The 25,523-nt window shown below is 40.5% G+C and overlaps 1 protein-coding gene across 1 annotated transcript; it reads left to right on the top strand.

Moving 5' to 3' along the window:
* The first annotated feature begins 4,782 nt into the window (after window positions 1–4,782).
* On the top strand, window positions 4,783–23,624 carry LOC121627126 (anosmin-1-like). The gene is made up of 13 exons (XM_041965810.1): window positions 4,783–4,898; window positions 7,452–7,743; window positions 9,640–9,862; window positions 10,733–10,917; window positions 11,797–11,926; window positions 12,634–12,839; window positions 13,670–13,796; window positions 14,794–14,901; window positions 15,239–15,327; window positions 15,677–15,848; window positions 16,706–16,929; window positions 18,227–18,368; window positions 23,351–23,624. Exons 1-13 carry the CDS (start codon window positions 4,783–4,785, stop codon window positions 23,401–23,403), a joined length of 2,067 nt encoding a protein of 688 aa, XP_041821744.1. The 3' UTR covers window positions 23,404–23,624.
* The last annotated feature ends 1,899 nt before the right edge of the window (window positions 23,625–25,523 follow it).

The following is a 25,523-nucleotide window of genomic DNA, read 5'->3' as shown; positions in this document are numbered from 1 at the left end:
GGCCTTAAAAACATGAAGTTCTGTGCTCTGGATTTTAGAAGATAAACTGTTAACCAATCAAGTTTTTACTTTCCCTTTCAGGACCCAGGCAGAGGAACCATCACCATAAACAACCAATCATTGAGAGGCAGTGAGGCTAGGCAGCCAATCATCTTGCATGAACCAAGTCTCCCAAACTCAAGATGATCAAGAATCCACAGAGCGGTGAAAACTAATGAATGATAAGTGTAGCCTCGCCAGCTTCATGATGACTTCTCCATAACAAGTAGCAGCAATTTTAATTCCTCCCTGCAGTATCTTACAAAGGACTGGGCTTTTTTCCGTTAAAGCTGCTGCAGATGCTGTAGCACATACTGTATTACTGACTCCCAGCTAAGAGATAAATCTCACCACTTCATACATCATAATGGCATGCAGACACATTAGCTACACCATTACCTATATATCTGTGTATGGGTAGAACGTTTTTTAAAAATGTACTCTGCTGAGAGCCATGCCAGGCTTCGGGCTAATCCATGAAGTTTGGAGCCAGAACCTAAACACTGACAACAGCTTTTACACCAAAAGTAGTTTCTTCAAAAAATGCATTAAATGTTATATCAGATGATAATGGACTTGCCAGAGCAATGTGCTTCTGTCTTGACCTATGTAATATAAGTAAAGCAGCAGCCATTATCCTTATGTGTCTTAATGTTAGATTAGGCTTTTATGGTCATCTCACAAGTTTTCCTTTACCTGTTCTGTTTGGAGTCCTAGGGACCCAGGGGCCTCCTTAACAGCTCATTTAAGTACATTTAACATTCTTTATCTTTATCTTTATTTCATCTGAACTGCTTGAAAACGTGGTTTTGAATTTGAATAGCTTTTCAGAAGTCCTCTGCAGACAATTATGCAAAATTTCTATTCAAGGTCTCGTAGACCTTATTTATGATTGGTGTTATCAGCACAGTCCATAAAAATGCAGTTGTGTGCATCAAAGAGAACAGAAACCTCGAAATTGATTAATGCTACAATGACACCAAAGGTATGGTAGACCTTAGAAAGAAGTCCTAATCACCCATAGCTGCAAACAAAGGACTTCCCATCGGCATCACCATTGGAACTGTTGCAAATTGAATACGAAGATGATACTTCACATGTACGGCGCTGATGTCTGTGTGACTAGAAACAATGAGGATGCAAATACAACATCAACAAAACAAGAGGGTTAATAAAATATAGCATAAACTAATGAAATTACAATCTCTTACAAAAGAATAATTAAGCAATCCTGTGATTCTGGTTATGTATCTAGAGCCAACTTAGTGCTATTGTATTCCATATTCTGCTGACAGAATTTACTCTCTACTCAAAGACGTATTTAGGTTTGATACCCAGCCCTAATTCCTCGCTATGCCATGATAAAGTTGTTTAGATGGAGCTGCATGCAAACGCCCAGAATGTTGTCAGTGTTATTGAGTGGTACCTTCAGTATATTTTAAAACCTGAAAAACAAATTCCTGCAAATGATTCACTGATGAGATTTGTTATTTAATATGTAATATGTAGCTCCCTTGTATTCTGTAAATGCTGTATAAAATATTTGTCTGTATTTATTAGTTGTGGTATATTTGTGTCTGGATGAATGTCTACCGTAAACGTTCTACTTCTGTACTGTATGTGTGCTCAGCCTTTTGTAAACTCTAGAGACCCTGTACAAAGATGTTTTTTAACTAAAGATAAATTCCATGTCCACATGTGTACCGTGCCATTTTTATTTTCTTATTATTCCATCTTTTTTTGCTCTGCTGCCTCATCAGCCTTTTTTTCCTCAAGTTTTTCAGTGTGCTTGTCACAGACATAAATAATATAGTCCATAGTTACTGTTGTACTCAGGTGTGTTAAAGTGTAGTGTTAGGAAAAGCTATGTTTAGTCTCCCTAATTCTCTGCATATGATAATGAAGCTCTAATATAATGTGTCCCCATGATAAAGTAGCCTCTAAAACAAAGATGGAGCTTCTACTGGAAAAGGCTACAGACAGACAAACAGTGCAGGGAGTCCATTTGTATAAGGAATAACTCAGCCTGGAGCGTAAAAATCATCTTTACCAAGGATTTATGACCATTTCCAGGTTTTCCACTGACCAACCTAAATATATTTACCACAGTGACAGCAGAATAGAACAGGCTAGAATAGATATTTTGTATGAAAGTTAAGTCACTCAGTGGAAAGAGTATAGATGAAAGAGCAGTTCACCGTTGCATATGAAGATACGTTCGTCATTTTGAGTACAACTCAGCATTTAAAAAGAGTTGTGTAATAGGTTATCATTTAGATTAGCCAAGCCTTAAGCCTCACCCAGTGATGCAATTTTGAGTTGGTACAGAGGACGCCTACCAATACTCTGTACGGCTGTGATAACTTGGTTGAAAGAAAATCCAGATCCACTCATCTGATGTGGTTCACCCGTTTCTACTGTCCCCTCAAGCTCCAGACAAACTCTGCGTCCTTTACTGGGATTGAAAATGAATTTTTCACTTTATAAAAAGGAAGCAAAACATGATTTTCTTTATACTGTGACTGCAAGAGTAATGTGAAAAGAAGGTGTACCCCAGTGTAATAAGATAATAGATAATAGCATTATAATTAGGGACACGGGCAACGTCGCGAGTCACTTATTACTATCCCGCACGTTTCTTCTTCTTCTTCTTCTTCTTCTTCTTCTTCTTCTTCTTCTTCTTATTTGGACTCAGGAAGGTCTCGGGAGTTCTCTGAGTCGCAGCCTGCCGGACAGCGTCTTTTTAAATCGACCATTTAGTCATTTTTCGAAAGAATATCTGGACATAAAACACACGTACGTCTGGCCCAGACTTGTCCGCAGTGCTGTATACGCACAAACTCAAATAACCGAGTTCTTCATAAATGAAAGCTTTATCACAGCTATACAAATAAATGAACAAATATACGAACAAATATATTAAATAATATAATATAAAACAAATAATATTGCAGGAATCTAATTTTCTTTTCAGTTTTTTTGGTTGTTTATTGATTTATTGATTATTGATTTATTATTGATTATTTCTCTCCTGTCCTTTCTGATTTGAAGTCTCCTTCTTCTGTGGTTTGTGGATTTTGTTGTCCTTGGGAGCTTCTAATCTTCATCATCTTCATCCTCCTCCATGGATTTCAGGGTGGATGTAGCAGTGGTGGCTGACGGCTTCTCCTCAGCGCCTTGAGCTTCTTTCATGGGTTTGAAAGCGGGTGCATTAGGGAGGGATCCCTTTGTGCTTCATTCTCAGGCTTCTCCTCACGCCTGGCCTTTTTCCGGGGAGGTCGCCCGTCTTCTCTCTCCGCCTGGAGCTCGGTGGAAAGCTCAAGGTTGAGTGAGATCTGAGCGCTGAGCTGTGTTTTCAGCTCCCCCACTTCTTTCCCGAACGATCTCTCCCTCTGAAAGACATGTTGCTGCCACAGATTCGTCCCCTCCGCCATCTTTTGGCGAAGAGCGTCCTGTTCAGCCCTCAAGGCGTTGATCACACGCCAGCCCTCTGACACTGTGTCTGCGTGAGACTTGATTTCCTTGTCGAGGGAACACTGAAGGGTGTCAGCCTGCTGTCTCGTGGTGATGAGATCAGCTTCAATCTTTTGGCCCACCACATAGATCTTCTTCAGTTCTTCCTGGAGATGCTTGTTCTTCTCCTTCTCCTCCTTTAGCTCAGCAGTGAACTTCTGCTGGCTGGCTGCATATATTTGTTGGAGCTCTTGGTAATCTTTCTGAAGGAGCTCCTTCTGCTGGAGTTCCTTCTCCAGCTGACAGCGAAGGCTTTCAGCCTGCTGTCTGACAATGGTTGTTCTCTTCAGTTCTTCTATGAGATGCTTGTTCTTCTCCTTCTCCTCCTTTAGCTCAGCAGTGAACTTCTGCTGGCTGACTGCATATGTTTGTTGGAGCTCTTGCAAATCTTTCTGAAGGAGCTCCTTCTGCTGGCGTTCCTTCTCCAGCTGACAGCGAAGGCTCTCACCCTGCTGTCTGACCACGCCAATTCTGTCCAGTTCTTCTTGGAGAGCCTTGTTCTTCTGCTTCTCTGCCTGGAGCTCAGCTGTGATGTTGTTCTTACTGATTTTCTGCGTTACTTGCACCTCCTTATGATCTACTTGACAGTGTCTCTTCTTCTTCCTTCTCTTGGCACTATTTCCTGCCTGAGTGTTGGTCTTTGCAGTGTTGAGAGGTTCTGGTTTGCAGAATGTTTCTTGCCTCTCCAGCTCTCTCTTCGTGTCCTTTCCCTCCTTCGTTATGCTGTTACAGACGAGCGTATTTGCGGGCTTGCAAACATCTTTACCACAATCCCTCCAAGACCTGCGTGGTCTTGGAAGGATTGCTCTCTCCATGTCTCTTTTAATCTTCATTTTCTTTGGCTGGTAGAATATGTCTTAAATAAATGATGTTGTCTCACAGATTTGTACTTCTCTCCCTTGTTCACAGTGTTACTAGTGATGATCCACCTGAACAGCTGTTTATTCATACAGCGACCTAATGACGTCATCGGCATTTTGCCTTGATCTTTGCTGTCATCTTTGCGTTGATCTGTACAGTTTTTATTGTTGATGTTTAAATTGAAAATTGCACTCTTTTTTCAAACGTAAACAAAAGGACTGCACCACTGACAACTCTCTGAACAGGTTATAACACCTGTTTTTAATCTCACACTGATTGATAAGCAGCGCTCAGGGTAACGCATTAGAAAAGTGGCCGCGACGAATTTGAAATTTACGATTAAGGAACTCCAATGTCTGACTGTGCTGAATGCAGCAGGAGATGAGGCCGCAGCGGCTGCAGCGCATGCGCAGTAAGAGACTGATTTGTTTTGAAAAACCGAGGGAGCCAGGAGTCGCGAGGAAAGAAGACACCGGAGGAAAGAGGTAAAAACTGAGCAACTATCCATATGTCTATCTGTTAAGAAATGTAGTTATAGTTAAAGCACACCAGTATAGTTGCAATGCTGATTTTAAGATGATAACAATGAAGTTGAAGAACGCTGTTTTGCTAACTATACGTGTAATGTTAGCTAGGTCTGCCGTTTTCGGTTTAAAGTAGGCTACAAAAGCCTCTGTTGATTCACCAGGCTAAACTGCTAGTGTATGTTAACACAGTCTGATGGTTATAATTGATTATGTTTTTGCTAGTTATATTGTATAATTAGTTCAGATGTAATGCACTTTGAATCTTTCCCCCCCTCCATCCTCTAGACGTATCCAAGTCCAGGTTTGAGGTACCAGCGCAGCCAACGAGAGGCAGTTTCCCTCAGACCCCCCCAAGGAGGAGCCGGAAGAAGCTCCCGCAGCGACTGCTACAAACTTCACCCCTGGTTAGAAAACCCACAATCAAAAGATGCAGCTTACTGTTTTTGCATGTCGGCATTTTCCGGACAGAAAAGAGGCTATCGAGTTTGGCTGCACTCAGCATTGAATCAACGCACAAAAGCATCAGATCTCGATCAATTTGTGAAGAGCAGCATGGAAATCACCACGTTCAGCTGTTATAGACATGCCAACTTCATGTTATGCTCACTGGTGAGGCTTTACAAAGGTCTTAAAATGATGACCTCAACAGAATCTGCACTTTTTATTTGTTTTTTTTTTTCTGTATTTATATCTTTGTTTTGGCAATTGAGAAACTCTGATATCACCTTTAATAAAACCTAGTGTTTAAAATTTGACACTGGTGTAAATGGTGTGAATCCTGCTGAACAGGAAGCAGTGTTGTTATTTTTGTTTTTCATTGTCTCTTCTTTTGTATATACATTATAAAACTGTCCAGAAAGGCCCTGTATGAACCAACTCACAAAATAATGTTGTCAGTGAAGAAAATACAACGTCAAAATAATCAGTAAACACATCATCTATCAAAGAAAATGTTCAAGCTACAGAGGGAGAAATGGAGAGTGTGTGTTCTCAGTAAAGAATAAAAGTGATGTCCAGTACCTTGTTTGAGTGCCGTGACCTATTTATTTCCACACAGTGTATTCATGCTCACCTTAGTACAGCTCAGCCCATAGATCTTCATGGGTAAGTTTTTCTCTGAACAGTTTCTTCCTGTCCAAATGCTGCCTGCAACGCTGCCACTCTGACACAGTCAAAAACTGTTTGCTTCCTTTAATGTCTTTCCTGTGATAATGCCCCACCTACACTAGTGTTTCCATACTTCTATCTCCTAATCAGTACTGTACTGTATGAAGTGTTTCACATGAAACTTCAAATGAGATTAAGTTTGTCTGTATGAGTTTGTAAATGGCAGCCTGTGCCCTTATGTTGTGTGTATGTAGACGATAAGATGTTCATGGAACAAATATAAAATGAAGGACTGACAAACTCCTCAGACGTGTTGTGATGACGCTCCCTCCTGCTGCAGGTATTTGAACGGCCTCTGGCAGCAGAAAGAAGTCTGTTCTGTGTTTATGTCCCTCAGAAATGAAAAATGAGGCGAGTGGGTGCAGAGAGCAGGTGCAGCCACTGGGGGGCGACACATACTGACAGGTTTCCACCCGAGAGGCGCTTTTACACCGACACACTCCACTGTCAACTTTCAATGATTTATTAATCACATTTCACTCAGGTTTGTCTCAGCTTTGCAACACGATTAGCTGCCTTTTTTCAGTAAGCTAACGCCATACTGCCACTCATTTCAACAGACCAAATAAACAGCAGAGAGGGAGACATTATTAATACGGGAAAAACGACCATATACGTTAACATTATAAATGATTAACCTGCTGCCTGACTGTCTTTCAGATGCCACTGACTAGTTTAAATGCAGTTTTGTCCAAACCAATATCAACACTCCCTCTAAATACATCCAGAGTTGTCACACTTCAAAAAGTTAGACCACTCTGACCTCCATCCGATGCATTTTTCCTCATTGCACTAATTGAAAAGATTTCTGATTTCTGGTTTGAAGCCTTCACTAAATGAATTTCAATTGGAATAAAACGAGGTTAGTGGTGAATAGCGTGTGTATCATTTTCTGGCTCTATATGGGGGCTAGAAAATGATACACATGATACATCCTTAATCACCTAATTAAGGATGATGGTTTCATGTTGTTTCTGGACTTCCATAAAGCGTTCGACTCTATCGAACACGATTTAATTATTAACACATTTAAACACTTTGGGTTTGGTCGCGCATTTCTTGAATTGATTATTATGATTACACACCGATGTTAATAGCTGTTTCCCTCCCAAGAGGCACTGATCTACATTTCAGGATCTGGTTATTTTAAACACAGATGCTTAATGTAAATATTTCAATATTTATCCTCACAATAACAGTGTTACCTACATTGGTAGCAGTAAATCTCATAAAATCATTAGAAAAACACATACGTTGGTTTGGTGCTTATGTCCTAACATTTATAATCATCACACTAAAAGTTCCCGGAGAATTTCTCCGTCTGCAATCTGCTCTTGAGCAAAGTCGCCACCAGAACAACTTTCTGAGAGTCCAGTTGAACCGCGCCTGGTTTGAAAGGGATCAACTCCGGCATGCGAAGCGCACACACGTGTACACTGTGACCGACTTAGAAAAAGAAATACGTGGACTGGAGCGGCGTCTGGAAGAGAAAAGCAGCAGTGAGAGCAGCGCATCAGGTGAATCTGATGTCTCCCCCAAAGAGACGAGCGTGGAGTCCCAGGTGGAACAGGTGGAAAACATCCAGCACCTGGAGAAGAGCGAGATGGCTGAGACTCAGAAGAGACTGCAGATGCAGGTGAACCAGCTGGAGCAGCAGCTGCAGGAGGTTGCAACCCAGTCTCACAGAAAGTCGTGAAACTGTCACGTTAATTAATCTATTGTTTCGTGCGTACCGCCATGATATCCTCACTTTTCTCGTGCTACCCAGAACGGATTTCAAACTAATGTATTTTAATGGAAAGTTTATTTCGTGCGTCCAAGCACGGCAATCACATGCCACGGCATATAGGAGGAGTTGGATTTTATTTAATTTCTGAGCCTTGGGAGCAACTAAATACGACATTCTCCATCATCAGGTATTACTGTTATTTTTTTGTTTTTCTTTTGATGTCAATCCCGAATCAATTGCAGGCTTCCTCGTCATATGCTTTTATTCTTCTTTTCTGCTGCGGATTCAGGCATTTTTGTGATCAGGCAACTCTTTTGTTTTAATCTTTGCTTCCTGCTTTTTAACTATAGCCTACAATATACAGTAGCTCAGGTTATTAAAAATTGCGAGGGGTCAAATCTTTTACATATATGATCTAATGCTTTTCTTCTTATTTTTGGCTGCAGGATTCAGTGATTAAAAAGTATTTTATTGTTATTTTTAATATCTGTATCCTGCTTTGTCCTAAATGCATTTATTTTATTTTATTTTTTATTTTTTTTACGGTTTTTAAGGTACCACTACGTTTGCAATGCCATCTCATATTAGTGTAATATCTTTTTGTCTTATTGTGAAAGTATCCTAGTCCTTCCCCCCACGGCTAGCGACACCTGTTGCCGGAAGCATTCTGCCCTTCTCCTGCTACTTGGTAAGATGTGTGGTTTTTCTCTGAGCTGATGTCTTACTTTTCCATTCTTCACACGGTTTATATGTTAAAGCGATGATTAACAGCGGTCTCATTATTAAACACAAGACTATGAAAACGACCTTCTAACTTGTGAAGGGAACAATAGCAACTTTTGTCTGGCTAGCTGAAGACAGCTATGTGTATGCTAATAGTTACTGTGCATACGGTAATGCCGCATCACCAAAGAGTAACGTTATGTTATGCAATAACAGGAGGCATAATGTCTCATTAGGCCTCCTTAAACACTGTGTATTGTTTTAGAAAAAAAAACGTCTGCATCAACAATTATACTTTGAGGAATTAAAGTGACTGAACTTTCAGCAAAGACAAAAGTCTAAAAATTGATTTTGGAACAGGCACAAAAAGAACCAGGATCAGGATGAGCAGGTCAAGAAGACAACTACACTCAAATTTCCATGTATTTGTCCTGTCGAGTATGTAGTAGTATTGTTCTTTCAGGGTTGTTAATTCAACCAGATGTCCTTCTAAATGTTTTGGATCTCATTCAAATATTTTCACGTTTTGTATTCTCAAATTCATGCATGGATGTTGTGTTATGCTTGCTTGAAATCCTGGATTAATCAGATAAAACTGACACTTTTTGAATATCCAGACCATCCTAATTATTTTGCTTTCTTATTTCAATAACTATTTCATAAATGATACATCCCAAGCTGTCATTATGTAATAATTCCATTTAAATGTACAGGTGCTTATATTTTATGTTCACCTCCGTGATATTTCTATAAGGAATATTATACTGAATATTATACTGCAAGCAGTCACAGGCATCTAAGCAACATTATATTTTTTTATGTCTAAAAAATACATGTGATAATCACTTCAGTACCTTGCACATTTGTATCACTAATCATGAAATGAAAGCCTGGTTTATGCTAGAAATTTAAGCAAACAAATAAGAACTTCATCATTTAGCCTTTCCAAACTTACGTAGAATCCTTCTTATTAAATAAAAAAAGTGCAACATTAGAAGCCCTGAAAACAAAAGTAGTTCACATTGAAATTCTAAACAGTTAAAGGGAAAAGAAGTAAACTTGTCCCTCCAACCCATTTAGCGAGTCTTTCCCAAGAAGCACTGGGAGTGTGTGACCAGCTGTGAGTTCCTTCAGTCAGTGTTGGCAGTGAAGCAGGGCAGCTGTCCTCCTCCGGAGAAAACCAGTGGCCTTGCAGCGGCTTGCGTGGAGAGCTGTGATCATGACCAAGAATGCTCCGCTCAGAAGAAATGCTGTTCCAACGGCTGTGGCCACACCTGCCAGTCTCCCAAAGACCTTTACAAGGGTAAGTAGAGCCCAAAAATTGCGACTTGTTCCTTGAGTATAGCACTCTGCAGCACCTCTATAGTTGAGGTTTGGTTTGGGTTAGGCACAAAAACTAGTGGGTTAAGATGGGATGAGACAGAACATGGAAAATGCTTGTGCTGGTGAAACCTGCTGATCAGTGTTTTCTATTAATAATAACAATAAACCTGCATCTATTGTCAGAAAAGTGCTGTGGTGTTATTATTCTTATTCATCCCAGCCTGCCTTGGGCCATTTCTCAAATAAATGAAGTTACTGAGGGTGGAAAATTTCTTGCTAACAAATAGTGTGCCGCCGTGCTGCTCTGAGTCTGAGTCAGGTGGAGCTTGCTCTACTTAGGCCTCAATTATCAGGAGATGGATCAAAGAGATCTGAGCAGCAATATGTTCACTGATAGGAAAGAACTGATGTGGGGAAAATCGTTTTGCTTTTTCACTCATTGGTATTGAGCGAAGCCGGACATCCCTACAGCCCTGGGGCATGCTGACTGACCTGACTGAGAACTCGATGTCCTCGCTGTCTTCTCTTGGACATATATTATGCTGAGAATTACAGTAGATGGGAGGGACGCAGAAAAAGACTAATTCTAATCACAACAGTTTGACACATAATCAGTTTGCTGACTCACCAAGCTGATCTTGACCTTTTGTAAAACATCAGATAGGTATAGGTGTGGTATTCAGAGGATAAATTAATTTGAAGAAGTGCTACATCAATCATGAACAGGTTGAGAGCATATGTATAATAAACTGACTGTAGGCTCACAAACGATTCCCTTAGTTTTATTCTATTCTACCACTGGTGGATGGTTATTTCATGGTTTGAAAAGAGGATCATTTTGGTCTCCTAGGTGCTCCCCTAAAGCCAAGAAAGGAGCTGGGATTTGAAGAACTCTCCTCTGGCCAGTTGGAGGTGCGCTGGTCCTCCCGCTTAAACATCACAGCTGAGCCCGTTGTGTATGTCCTGCAGAGCAGATGGAACTTTGGCATCCAGCCCAGTGAGGACACTGCCACCTCCTGGCAGGTGGTTGCACAGGTTAGTACAGTGCACCCAATCCATGGTTCAATACCAGTTGTGAAAAAATCTATGGACGTTCATGTAATCACAGGTGCACTCACTGTACTGTAGTTCCCAGCTGGCCAAATTTAAATTTTCTTTTTTTTCTGACAGTATCAATAAAAACCTTGTTGACTTCTTTAGCTCTGTGACTGAGGCACAACTATCAAAAGTGGCTGTGGCAGTGTGCTTTCTGTTTTCAAGAGGTTTTATGGCATAACTAATAAACCTGTTGCTTTGAATAAGGATTTGATTGAGGGTTAAGGTAGTGATGCTGCACTGATGAACTGAGGAGATCTCAGTCATCTTTGGGTTGGATTACATACAAAGCCAAACCATCAATACCCCAGAAATACCTACTGTCAATCATTACTCCATTAAAAGATGAAGGAGTGTTATAGAAAAATAGTGGGTGTTTGTTGGAAAACACAGCAACACTGATAGTGCTGCAAATGTCAGGCAAACCCATAATTCCAGGATTCGTCCATACTAAAACACCTCTTCTTCTCCTCGTTTTGGCTTTCAGTTCTCACTAAGTCAGCATTTTCTCAACTGACAACTTGAGATTTTCGGTTCCCTGTAAAGACCTGTTGCACATTTTAGTGTCTAATTGTCTGCATACAGCACAGGTGTTGTCATTTGCCTGTATGTGTGTTTATCGTGTTGTCAGATTTAGCTCTGATGCAGTTTTGCTGGAACATGCCCCAGCTGACTGTCACAATATGTGTCTGTGAAGCTGTGGCTCCTCATTTTTTACATCTACACTGTTAGATGATTATGCATGTTTTATTCCTTTCTGACACTATGGGTTAATTTCTTGCCTTGCTTCCTCCAACACTCCACCTGATCCCCCAAAAGACCACAGACCCAGGAGCCAGGCTCTCTGACATTCGGCCAGGTCGCTGGTACCAGTTCAGAGTGGCAGCTGTCAACACCCATGGGACCAGAGGTTTTACCACACCCAGCAGACACATTCAGTCCAGCAGAGGTCAGACAGACACCCTCTGTGTGTGTGTATGTCTATATACAGTATGTGTGCAAGAGAGTGCTTGTTTGTTCTTGTATAACTGTAATTATGAAAGCAAGTATCCTTGAAAGCATAGATTGTATTGGCAGAGAAATGTATTTAGCTGTCTTCACCGGCAACTCAAAGCGCTTGACAAGAGAAGCCAGCATTCGCCCATTTACACACATTCATACACCATCATTCACAAACACTCACACACTGATGGCACAGCACTGGGAGCAATTTGGGGTTCAGTATATTGCTCAAAGACACTTTGACAAGCAGATATATATAATATATCAACTTTAGCTAACTATTATCATAAATATTCTTTCAGTCAGAGACGCTTCATCATAAAATTGACCATTTATAGCAAATGGTCATAGATTTAGTGGAAAAATCTCTGCTCTTTGAGGGAGTTGGGGGGAGATAGTTAATTATTTTTCTATGTCTGCTTCATGGAAAAGTTCAAAAAAGCTCAGCCATAATCACCTCAGACATGTTCATGACAGCAAGAGCTGCCTTCGCTCACCTTGGACTGTCTGCATCACAGCTGCTGTAATATTGGAGGCTGTGCCCTCATATGTTCCCTGTATTTTCAGCATCAGCATCAGTTTTTCAATATCAGTATGTAATATTAAGCAATGACTGCATATGAATGGATATCAACCACATCCCCTCACCCTCAGACCCGTCCAATCCTCCAGCTCCCACTGAGCTGAGAGTGGCCAGTATGAGCTTTGGCCCCGGCAGGGTGGTCTCTGCCAGGCTCCAGTGGAGCATGCCTGCGGACCTGGATGTTTCCGTCCACCACTATAAGGTCAGTTGGAGCTGGACTGCACTTGGACAACCCACTGCTTCATCCCTGACCAAGAGAAGGAAGACAGTCAGAGAGGTGAGGACTGACAGATGCTACAGTGTTCTAAAAGTGTTGTGACACTAAGCGTGAGTGTCCTTTAGACTGAGCTACATATGACTGATTTTCCTTCCTGCTTAAACTATATTCTGCAACAAGCGAAGGAGTGCAAGTAACAGTTAAGACAAATGAAATAATGGACCAAATAAAAGATTCACTGTCTTTAATAAACCCACTTAACTCTGACTTCCCAGCTTTATATGGAATATTTGCCATATAGCAGTTAAATAAAATTTGAGTTAGTTAGTTATCTCATGAGACTTCTTCTTGTAGACAAGACAAGAGACCCAACAATTCCCAATGAGTAGGCACTTGCTGACGGTAGTGAGGAAAAATGTCCTTTTAACAGGCAGAAACCTTTAACAGAACCAGGGTGTGGATGGGTGGCAATGACCTTTGTGGCTCATGGGTCCTGTGGTACTTTGTGTACTTTAACATACCAAACTGAAAGAAAAGTAGAAGTCCCATGTGTGTTTGTTGACAGACTTTGGGCTGATTATTAAAAATTATTTTCACATGCAAGACTAAGATCTTGCAACAGATCTTCATAGGTCAGCATAATTTTTCTTGATGCCTGTTGTAGACACACAGTAGCATTTTCAGCCATCTCCATCGAGTGAGGATTTTTACACCTTTCAGTGACCAAAACAATGAATGAATTATATTTTTATGAATACAGGTAGCTCCAATCTCATTTTATATTCTGGTGTTGTGTCAACTTTCCTGCATGGTCACGTGTGTGTGTGTGTGTGTGTGTGTGTGTGTGTGTGTGTGTGTGTGTGTGTGTGTGTGTGTGTGTGTGTGTGTAGAGCCAGGTGGAGCTGGACAGCATGCGGTCTAACAGGAGCTACAGTGTGGAGGTCCAGGCTGTGTCCTACTGGGGACAAACTCAGCTGAAAGGACCCCGAGCCATCCTCCACTTCACCACACAGCGCAGTATGTCTTTATTTTTATAATAATAATGATAATAAACTTTATTTCTATTGCACCTTTTCTAAAAAAAAAATGCTTTACAACAAAGAAATCACATGCCCTAAGTGCTTCACACAAAACAGACATAGAATGAACATAAAAACAGGGACAGAACATTAATTTGAAATGAGATGAAGAACAAAACCCACTTGATAATAGCTGTGAAATTAAGACAGAAAAGGGATAAAAGTAAAGATAATGAATAACATAACATGGAAAACAAAACCACTGAATAATAATAATAAAATGAAGTTAAAAGCAGCGTACATAGAATGCATGAAATAAAGTAAAATACAACAATTTAAAAGAAGTACAGCGGTGCATAAGTGAGAGCCAAGCGCTAAAATTTCAGGCCTGTATCAGGAATATTTAGCTAGGTAGCTTCCCTGATATCTTTAGGTTGTGTGTTCTAGTGCTCTGGGGCATCACTGACAAAGGCTGCATCCCAGATTTTCTCTCTGCTGCGGCTGGGAACCTTCAATAGACCAGCAGCAGATGATCACAGTGTTTATGAAGGCAAATAGTGAGCAAGGGATTTAGCAGTTTAGCTTGGTCCTTGCCCATTAAGGGCTTTGTGTTCAAGGAGAAGGCCCTTAAAATCAGTTCTGAATGTTAAAGGAAGCCAGTGCAGATGATCAAATGGTCTGTGATTGCTAGAGTCATTTGAGAATCCTGCGGCTGTTAAAATCAAAGAAGAAATAAAGGCATAAATCAGTTTTTCAGCATCTTTTTGTTATGGCAAAGATGAAAAAAGACTGTCCCCACTGTAAGAAACTGAGTCTTGGGTATCAGAATAAGCAGGTTTCATCATGTCTCATGTACAGTAAAGATCATATCATTATTGATCACTGATCTTGATCATTTACATTGGGTGTATTTAATTCTCTATATTGGCCGGCCATATCGAAGGATAGGCCATGTCCCATCCACAAATTCTAATTATATTTTATCTGTTTTGAAGCCACCAGTGCTGTTCCAAGAAACCCTACAGGTGACACTCTGGATGTAGGGACACCATTCTATCAGGACGGGCAGCTCCAGGTTCATGTTTACTGGCAGAGCAGCATGGGTATGTACACACTGATCATCTGTAATCATGCTGCAGCACAAATGCATTTTATTTATGGATGGCGCGGTGTCAATTGAGCCAACAGTCACCAATTTGGGCAGAAATATGTTTTTTTTGCCATCTTGCCCATTGGCAGAGTCGTAGCTAGCTAGCGGTTACAGTGGTTAAACTGCTGTGGATTTACAGTATAAGAGTTGCTCTTTTAATGGAGCTACATATCCAAGACCCCCTCTGTCTGAGAAAGGAAATTGATATCAACCTGATTTTATGAAGATCCATTCATTGTTGTAGACCTGCTGTTACAGAACAGCGTTGTAAGCTCTTGTTGTTTGTATAGATCCTACAGTAGAATTCTACAGAATCCAGTGGGGGCCAGAGTATTGTGGACACAACCAGACCAGACCCATGGAGAAGACGAGCACACAGGTAACATATTAAAACAAAACAACATTGTCTTCATAAATATGAATATCAAATAAATGATGGGTATATAATGCCACTGGCAATATAAAATACACTTGCAAGACACATAATAGACTTTATGAATAGAAAAGAGCACATTTGTAAATCTTGTTGATGACGCATGATCATTGTTAACTTACTTGCTGTGAAAAGTGACTTAATCTTGGCTCTAGCGTTTTGGGAATCAGCCTCTAAACGGCCTGTTTTTGCAACCAAGATTGTAAAAAAATGAAGTTGCCTTTTATGTCATAAGGGAACTGAGAGCCACAGCTTTTCACAGGACATGATCATTTTCTGCTTTCGTCTGATCCAGGAGAGCTTTGTCAGCCTGCAGGGGCTGCTGTTCTCCTGCAGGTATAAAGTCGTCCTGCAGCCAGTCAGCAAGAAGAGTCATCCTCTGACCGACAGCATCAGCTTCTCCACTCCCTCCTGTGCCACCATCCAGGCCAAAAGTCCACAACTCGTGACCTGTCCTGTAGACAAAGGTTAGACAACTGGAAACTCAGGTCTTATTATCTTATTATTATCATATTATTATCAAGTCAAAATATTGTTTGTTTGCTTGTTCACTAAATTGTAAATGTCACTGTGTGATATCTTATAGTACTGACTCTACTCTGAATGCATTCAAGTTGGAAAAAATGTTCACATCAGTCCCTTAATTTTTCACAGTTATAACTCAGTAAAATGAACAGAGCAGACGACATACAGAATAAAGCTGACAAATTGCTTGAGCTACAGGAGTTACTCTATACAGTCTTTGTTTGTATCTGGGATCATGTGTTAACAAACCATTGCAACTATGTAACATGATAAACAGTTTAAGTTTTATTTCCACTCATCTGAAATGGGGTAAATCTTTAACACTGTATGAACGCATTATTCTAAAGTCGTAACAACCTGAGGTTTTTCTTGTTTTTCCTTGAGCACAGAATATTATTTCCCCTGAGCCCACACCCCCACAGCCCCCATTTATTGCATGATTAATTGATGTACTTTCATGACATACAAAATAAACATACAGTATGTGTAAGACACTGGTGCACACTGCAAACACTGTTTGATCTGATATAATTTCCCCAAATAACTAATAACCATTTAGTTAGAAAATACAGCTTACTTAAAACACCATCAAAGAACAAAAACAAAAAATGAACACAACACTGTAACCCACAGTCACACAGTACGAACCCAACCCACATACTGAGGTCCACAGTAAAAAGAGCATCAGCCCAAGAGCCATGTTTGATTGTTATAATTTTATAATTCTTATGTATTTAGAATTTGTTTATCATACTAACACCTGCGTTCATTTAACCCCTGGCTGTGATTCCTTGGGCAGTGTCCCCTCAGAAGGTCCTGGTGAAGGCAGCCAACCTGACAGCATCCTTTGAGGTCCAGGGCAGCAACATGACAGCCATTTTTGGCTGGGATTTGTCCACTGCCTCACCCCACCAGCAGCTGACTGGTTACCAGGTGACCTGGGCAGAGGTCATCCCCACCAACCGTCACAACAACAACAAACTGCCTCACAGTCTCATCTCCCAGTCCCAAATCCTACCCCCGGTTAGTGCTGTTAAAAACTGCAGTAGTATTTAAATCTTGAGTTTGGTTAAGGTTTGGCTGCATGTTCACTAAAAAGGGAACAAACCCACCAGTGCCACAACTCGAATATGCATAAATTAGAGACGGTGAAATAGCCTTCATTTGTGTCCTCTGTCATTTTTTTTCTGGGGATTTTAGAGTTATAGCAACCAAGGGGTGTTTAAAATAATAATTTATTTTGGAGGTATGTAATTTCCTAATAATTTTGAAGTAAGTTTCCAGGTAATAACTACATGTGGTGGTACAAATTTGGGGTAAAATACAGAGCGTGCAATTTGTACAATTCCAGTCAGTTAATTCTAAATAACTGTGAGTGGAACCAAGAGAGTTCTTCTGTCAGTATACAGCAGATTGGCTGAACATGCCAAAACATGAAATTTGTCTGCAGGCAACCATACAACAAATGAAGGATAAAGTTTCCAAAAATCAGTAAACCTTTACGTATGAAGGTTTTCATTCAGAGAAATTCCTATTTTCCCTAGAATTAATTCTTAATAACATAGTTTCGACCAATTTTTCAGACATGTGTTTAAAGTTTAAATAGTTGAAATATTCACAGCAAATGTTCATTATTTTATCACTTCATAGGTTTCAAAATATCCTGTCAAAGGACTGCAGTTGGAAATTAGCCAACAGTACAATTACATACATTTTGGCTGTGGGTTGTCCTTTAAAAAAAAAAAAAAAAAAAATATGAAATTAAAATGAAATGAAATATTTACATTTGACTTGTTTTAGGCCAACAGTGCAAAGGATCAAAATTTATAAAGAAGGTTTAAAACACATTGGTGAAGGTTGGTTGGACTCACTACATTAGTATTTATGAAATACCTTCCTATGGCCCTGGTGTGTGAGGGTGGCTTTTGATTTTGCTTTTGCAATTCACTGTTCTTTAATAGCAGGCACTGTTATGCAAGATAATTGAAAACGAGAAATATGTTACAAAATCTGATTTACAGTACTCTACCGACTCTACAGATAAACAGGCCAAAATTGTACATTTAATAAAAAAGAACTTTGTCATTTTCCTTCTAAACTCTCATTTAGTTCTTTACATTTTGTCGATTGCATGTGTGTCAAATTTCCATTGTCAGTTTGTTTCCTTTTTAGTGTTAATTCACGACTAGCACTCCAAATATTTTAATCCATATCTGAGTCAGATTTGTATTTTTCTTGCAGGCAAATCTCAGAGTCCAGTGGGCTGGCCAAAAAATTCAAAACCTTGAGCATTTAAACTCCTTTGTCCTTTCTCTTTCAGGATGATAATGTTCTGATCGTGTCGGGCCTGCACCCCGCCAGTCTCTACAGGCTGGAAGTCCAGGCCATCACAGCTGAGGGTGAAGGTCCTGCAACCAGCCGAGCCTTCCAGACACCAGGACACCAAAGCACCGGGAAATACAGTAAGGAAGGAATAAGAGAAATTAAAGATAAAAACACAGAAGAGAACAGGGCAGCATGAATCAGATGTTGTCCTTATATAACTCAAGTATTCCACATTCACAACCTAAAAAAAATGTTATATTGTAGAATTAAAACCAAGGTTCAAGTGGCTGGGAGCTAAAGAATGGAGGGCTGGACAGGGATGGGGCTGGAGACCTCACTCAGGCAGCCTGGTGGCAGGACAGAAGCAATATAGGAGAAGGGAGGTAGAGCCGAAAGGTGAAGCAGGTGTCAAAGGTGACTGGAAGGCAGAGCAGAAGGGCAGAGCCACTCAGGAGGACAGGCAGGACCTCCACCATGCTGAGGACGATGAGCAAGGCAGCACTGAGGATGACGAGCTGGGTTGCTTAGAAGCATGACACCAGCGTGAGCCACGCTTCCGGGGGTGGGTTCAGGAAGGGAACTGTCTGGTTTTATGACAGCTGACTGGTCAAGTGTCTGGAGGCTGTCTGGCCCAAGACAAGGTCCAGCAGAAAAGAGACAAAGGATGTGGAAGAAAGGAAACCGGATGACACGGACCCTCAGTGTTTTTTTGGGAGGGCTGTTTTGATAGCTAACCATGTCCTCCAGAAAATTGACCTTGAAATAAAAGCATAAATCAGTTTTATATTTCTAAATGTTCATGCTTTTTCTATGTTTGTAAAGTTGTGAAGTCATCTTGCTGACGCAGGACTTAAATCTTAGATCTGAATCTAGGATGACACCGAGATTTGTCCTGTTTGCTCTTTTCTCTTGCACAAACTAGCAGTGTGCTAGCAGGCACACTTGTGTACCTGTTGTAAAATTAAAAGCACTCTAGGTTTCCCAATAAAAACCTATTGCCCCCTGTTAAAGATACAATGGGTAAGATACGGCCAGAAAAACAGAACATGAAAAAGTAACAGTTCTGATGTTATTTAAAGACCCTCCACTTGCTGCTGTTCCAGACCACAGCTCTCCTGCCGTGTCGTCATCGTCCCCAGACATGGTTGGAGCCCCTGTCAGTCGCCTCGGCACTTCGGTCCTTCGGTCTCGAAGGCTGTATTCCATGAAAATATTATTTATAGATGATATGTTAGAAAATAGATGGAAAAATATTTCAGGGCTAGACATTGCTTTTACCTGGTGGTGATGACCTACCTTTCTCTCGCTGATCCTACTCCAGCTTACTGTGTCTTCATCTGTACCAGAATCAGACTTCTGGTTGGAGATACTGTCAATCACGTTGGCGCTGTTTTTCCAGGCGATGTTTACTGTGATCCTGTTGAGCCCAGAGGTCCGTTTCACAAAGCAGGTTTACTGTAAACTCTGAGTATGTTAACCCTGAAATGAGGGAAACTCTGAGTTTTCCGTTTCACATAGGAAGGTAAGTCAAACCAGAGAAAGAGGGGTAACTCAAGCCTGTTTCAGAGACAGAGGTAAGTTAAACTCTGAGTCAGTTACCGCAGTAACTGACTCTATGAACCTAACCTGGTCGGGACCAGGTTTTACTCAAGGAACCTCGAGTTTCTCTGTGTCTCCGCCCTCTTTCAACCACACACCGCATTCATTTCCTCATTCATTCATTCAGTCGGCAGACGAGTTTTGGCATAGTTCTGCCGTCTGTTATTAAAAAAAATCATTAAAAATATCAGTCAGTGGGAAGTCCATTAGGCACAGTAGGTGGTGAATTTTTTCGTTAACATGGCATGTTAACGTCTTTTGATCATGATCCCGTGGATGAAGGTGCAGCGATACTGCGCAGAGAATTAAATATTCGTCGGGAGATAGTTATCAGACCACGATGTTCTTGCTTTTCCAGACAGTTATCGGTTTTAGGCCACCACCCGTTCTTCGTGCATCTGCCTTCTTTCTGTTAGCTGAGTAAAAGTCTGTGTCAGTTTAAATATAGGCTTAATTATTTAACATAACATGATATAGATGAGAACACTTTTTTCATTTTTAAATTTTATTTAAACAAAAAAAAACATTATATGAACACAATATACACAATATACCCAATTTTACAATGAAAGGGAGCCACTTAATATTTACTTTACAATGTAAAACATGATCAAAATGAGGGAGCTACCTCCATGAGATCATGCAGAGGTCTTACCTGTTTGAACAATGTTTTTATATTTCATTTTAAGCTGCTGCCAAGTGCGCTTCTCCCCTGCGGGATTGCACCTAAATGAAATAAATTAATAGGCAACCATTCAAGCAGTTTTGCCCTGTAATATTATTGTGATTTCAAAGGACTACATTTATACTCACGCATTGACCCGAGCAGCAATGTTCTCCCACGCCGTCTCCCTCTCCTTTGCAGCTGCAGCGGTGTTGGACTTCTGTCTAAAAACGTGTTCATATTCGCAGTATGAGCGCATTAAAATGTCTAATTTCCAGTGGCGTGAAGTAGGCAGCCTTCCGCTTCCCCGTTGCCATGGTGACTCCTCAAATCGGGGTTCCATTGATGCTGTCTTTTTTAAAGTTGCGGCGCACGCGCTTAACTCGAGGTGAACCTACTCTGAGTTAATCAAACTAACTCAACTCTGCTGTTGTGGAATCGAAAACTCAGAGTTTCCTATCTCAGAGTAGATCAACTCAGAGTTCAGGGTTACACTCAGAGTTTGTTGAACCTGCTTTGTGAAACGGACCCCAGTTCTGTTGCCCGTTGGTAAACACCAACAATCCCCCAGTGCTCTGAGCTCTCAGTTGGGGCCGACTCCTGCGAGCTAATAGGGCCACTGGCTGCATGGCTACCTGAGCCAGGTACCTAAACCAAAGATAGCTATAGGAAAGAGCAGTCGACAAGTGGCCAGTTTTTACACATTCTACTTTTAAAGACTCTAAATAGCATAAAGATGTGAATGACTATCTGTCTCTGTCTGCCCTGTCTTGGTGGTGACCTGTCCCAACTAAATGCAAGCTGTGACAGGCTCCAGCACTCATGTAACTCTTCAAATTATACGCAGGAATCCCCAAATCCAGTCGCCCCAAGACACTGAATGATTTTAGGCCGGTGGCTCTGACTTCAACAATTATGAAAGTCTTTGAAAAACTAGTTGGTCTAGAAATTCTCAAAAACACAGAGAATGCAATCGATCAATTGCAGTTCGCCTACAGGCCGAAAGGGGGAGTAGAGGATGCCACACTCACTCTCTTTAACTGGCTTTTTAAACACCTCGAAGGGAGTGGGTGTCACGCACGTCTTCTATTCATTGACTTCTCCTCTGCTTTTTACACAATTCAACCGCACATTTTAACACAGAGACTTTTAGAGCATTTTAACTTGAGCAATAACCTTGTGGGCTGGATTTGAGATTTTTTAACAAACAGGACACAGAGGGTCAGAGTTAATGGCTTTTTATCTGACAAGGTGTGCTCCTCCACTGGCTCACCACAAGGGTGCGTGCTCTCACCCTTGTTATTTATACTGTACACTAATATGTGTCAGAGCACTTTTAAGAACCGTTTCATTTTAAAATACGCAGATGATTCGGTTATTGTTAGCCTGCTCCAAGGAACAGAAAACAGTCACGGCCCTGTCGTTGACAACTTTGTCAAGTGGTGTGAGGACTCACACCTACAGGTCAATGAAGCCAAAACAAAAGACATGGCCATTGATTTTAGGAAAAATGCCAATACACCTGAACTCATCACAATCAAGAGACAAGCCATTGAGCAAGTGCAATCTTATAAGTATCTTGGGACTATCATCGACTCCACTTTGAATTTTAAATTGAATTGTGAAGCTGTGAGCAGGAAGGGACACCAGCGTCTATTCTGTCTGCGGAAGTTGTCCCGCTTCCACATTGATATGACCATGATGACACTTTTTTATCGTGCTTTTATTGAGTCGGTTTTAACTTTTTCACTTGTGTCATGGTTTGGAAACCTGCCCTTAAAAGAAAGGAACTCACTGAACCAGATTATTAAATGGTCTGGTCGGCTCATTGGGGAGTCACAGCTGTGCCTACAGTCGCTGTATACTAGGCAGGTACAGCGACTGGCCAGCTCCATCTCCACTGACGACTCCCATCCCCTGGCAAGTGAGTTCCAGCTGCTACGGTCAAAAAGGAGACTCATAGTCCCGAGAGTTAGGACCACTCGCTGCAGGAACAGCTTTGTTCCTGCTGCGGTTTCTCTTTTAAATAGGAGGTCTGTCCTATTTTAATGTGGTCTTAACTTGCTTACTTATTTATTTACTTATTTATTTATCATTGTTTTACTGTCCCTTGGATCATGCTCTTATGTTTTCTTAGCATGCTCTTAACAGGTCTTATATTGGCATTTTTTGTGATATTTAATGACTTTTATTTATTTTATTTATTTATTTTAGTCTTTTAACCATGATCAGTGAGCTGCTGGGAGTACCTGTCAATGTCTGCTGCTAATCTGTCTCCTGTATGTGTCCTGTGTTTCTGAATGTTGTGTATAATGTTTGAGATGCCCTCTCCAGACTGCAAAACAAATCTACCTACGGGTATCAATAAAGTTACCTTGACCTTGGAATGGATAGCAAACACAAGAATATGGCTGTTTTGTTCTTTTTTCTTGACTTTTTGACTTGTCATACCTGATTAGATCTCTTCTCAGGACTGTGTGGGCACATACAGTGCTTGATTGACATATGCCCCTGTTAGCTTTGTTGTACTGGTTATTGTTGGACAACTTATGCTACTTAAATCATTATAAGAATCTAGAGTTTTATGACATTCCCAGCTCTGCCCAGCTTCATTCTGACCTGAGGCCCAAACAGCCAGACTAACAGAAAACACCTGTGTGGGTGTGGAAGGTAAAATGCACCAACAAGGATTCAAAAGTCCTTGTTTGGTTGATTGTCACACAAACAAATCATAACTTGATTATTTAATATCCTGCATGGCAAGATGCACAAGTTGTCCTTAAAAATATGAAGTTCTGTGCTCTGGATTTTAGAAGATAAACTGTTAACCAATCAAGTTTTTACTTTCCCTTTCAGGACCCAGGCAGAGGAACCATCAACATAAACAACCAATCATTGAGAGGCAGTGAGGCTAGGCAGCCAATCATCTTGCATGAACCAAGTCTCCCAAACTCAAGATGATCAAGAATCCACAGGCCGGTGAAAACTAATGACAAGTGTAGCCTCGCCAGCTTCATGATGACTTCTCCATAACAAGTAGCAGCAATTTTAATCCCTCCCTGCAGTATCTTACAAAGGACTGGGCTTTTTTCCGTTAAAGCTGCTGCAGATGCTGTAGCACATACTGTATTACTGACTCCCAGCTAAGAGATAAATCTCACCACTTCATACATCATAATGGCATGCAGACACATTAGCTACACCATTACCTATATATCTGTGTATGGGTAGAACATTTTTTAAAAATGTACTCTGCTGAGAGCCATGCCAGGCTTCGGGCTAATCCATGAAGTTTGGAGCCAGAACCTAAACACTGACAACAGCTTTTACACCAAAAGTAGTTTCTTCAAAAAATGCATTAAATGTTATATCAGATGATAATAGACTTGCCAGAGCAATGTGCTTCTGTCTTGACCTATGTAATATAAGTAAAGCAGCAGCCATTGTCCTTATGTGGCTTAATGTTAGATTAGGCTTTTATGGTCATCTCACAAGTTTTCCTTTACCTGTTCTGTTTGGAGTCCTAGGGACCCAGGGGCCTCCTTAACAGCTCATTTAAGTACATTTAACATTCTTTATCTTTATCTTTATTTCATCTGAACTGCTTGAAAACGTGGTTTTGAATTTGAATAGCTTTTCAGAAGTCCTCTGCAGACAATTATGCCAAATTTCTATTCAAGGTCTCGTAGACCTTATTTATGATTGGTGTTATCAGCACAGTCCATAAAAATGCAGTTGTGTGCATCAAAGAGAACAGAAACCTCGAAATTGATTAATGCTACAATGACACCAAAGGTATGGTAGACCTTAGAAAGAAGTCCTAATCACCCATAGCTGCAAACAAAGGACTTCCCATCGGCATCACCATTGGAACTGTTGCAAATTGAATACGAAGATGATACTTCACATGTACGGCGCTGATGTCTGTGTGACTAGAAACAATGAGGATGCAAATACAACATCAACAAAACAAGAGGGTTAATAAAATATAGCATAAACTAATGAAATTACAATCTCAATCTTACAAAAGAATAATTAAGCAATCCTGTGAATCTGGTTATGCATCTAGAGCCAACTTAGTGCTATTGTATTCCATATTCTGCTGACAGAATTTACTCTCTACTCAAAGACGTATTTAGGTTTGATACCCAGCCCTAATTCCTCGCTATGCCATGATAAAGTTGTTTAGATGGAGCTGCATGCAAACGCCCAGAATGTTGTCAGTGTTATTGAGTGGTACCTTCAGTATATTTTAAAACCTGAAAAACAAATTCCTGCAAATGATTCACTGATGAGATTTGTTATTTAATATGTAATATGTAGCTCCCTTGTATTCTGTAAATGCTGTATAAAATATTTGTCTGTATTTATTAGTTGTGGTATATTTGTGTCTGGATGAGTGTCTACCGTAAACGTTCTACTTCTGTACTGTATGTGTGCTCAGCCTTTTGTAAACTCTAGAGACCCTGTACAAAGATGTTTTTTAACTAAAGATAAATTCCATGTCCACATGTGTACCGTGCCATTTTTATTTTCTTATTATTCCATCTTTTTTCGCTCTGCTGCCTCATCAGCCTTTTTTTCCTCAAGTTTTTCAGTGTGCTTGTCACAGACATAAATAATATAGTCCATAGTTACTGTTGTACTCAGGTGTGTTAAAGTGTAGTGTTAGGAAAAGCTATGTTTAGTCTCCCTAATTCTCTGCATATGATAATGAAGCTCTAATATAATGTGTCCCCATGATAAAGTAGCCTCTAAAACAAAGATGGAGCTTCTACTGGAAAAGGCTACAGACAGACAAACAGTGCAGGGAGTCCATTTGTATAAGGAATAACTCAGCCTGGAGCGTAAAAATCATCTTTACCAAGGATTTATGACCATTTCCAGGTTTTCCACTGACCAACCTAAATATATTTACCACAGTGACAGCAGAATAGAACAGGCTAGAATAGATATTTTGTATGAAAGTTAAGTCACTCAGTGGAAAGAGTATAGATGAAAGAGCAGTTCACCGTTGCATATGAAGATA

Source organism: Chelmon rostratus, chromosome 24, assembly GCF_017976325.1.
Source record: "Chelmon rostratus isolate fCheRos1 chromosome 24, fCheRos1.pri, whole genome shotgun sequence".
Taxonomy (NCBI): Eukaryota; Metazoa; Chordata; class Actinopteri; order Chaetodontiformes; family Chaetodontidae; genus Chelmon; species Chelmon rostratus.
Note: the sequence above shows the minus strand (reverse complement) of the source record. Positions and strands in the feature narration are given on the sequence as shown.

What these genes read in the sequence shown, in the direction of transcription:
- LOC121627126 (XM_041965810.1), top strand. Translation starts at nt 4,783, where the DNA reads ATGCAGCAGGAGATGAGGCCGCAGCGGCTGCAGCGCATGCGCAGTAAG. An exon ending in AGAAGAGACTGCAGATGCAG is followed by an intron (nt 7,744 to 9,639) that starts GTGAACCAGCTG and finishes CAACCCATTTAG; the next exon opens with CGAGTCTTTCCCAAGAAGCA. An exon ending in CCTGGCAGGTGGTTGCACAG is followed by an intron (nt 10,918 to 11,796) that starts GTTAGTACAGTG and finishes ATCCCCCAAAAG; the next exon opens with ACCACAGACCCAGGAGCCAG.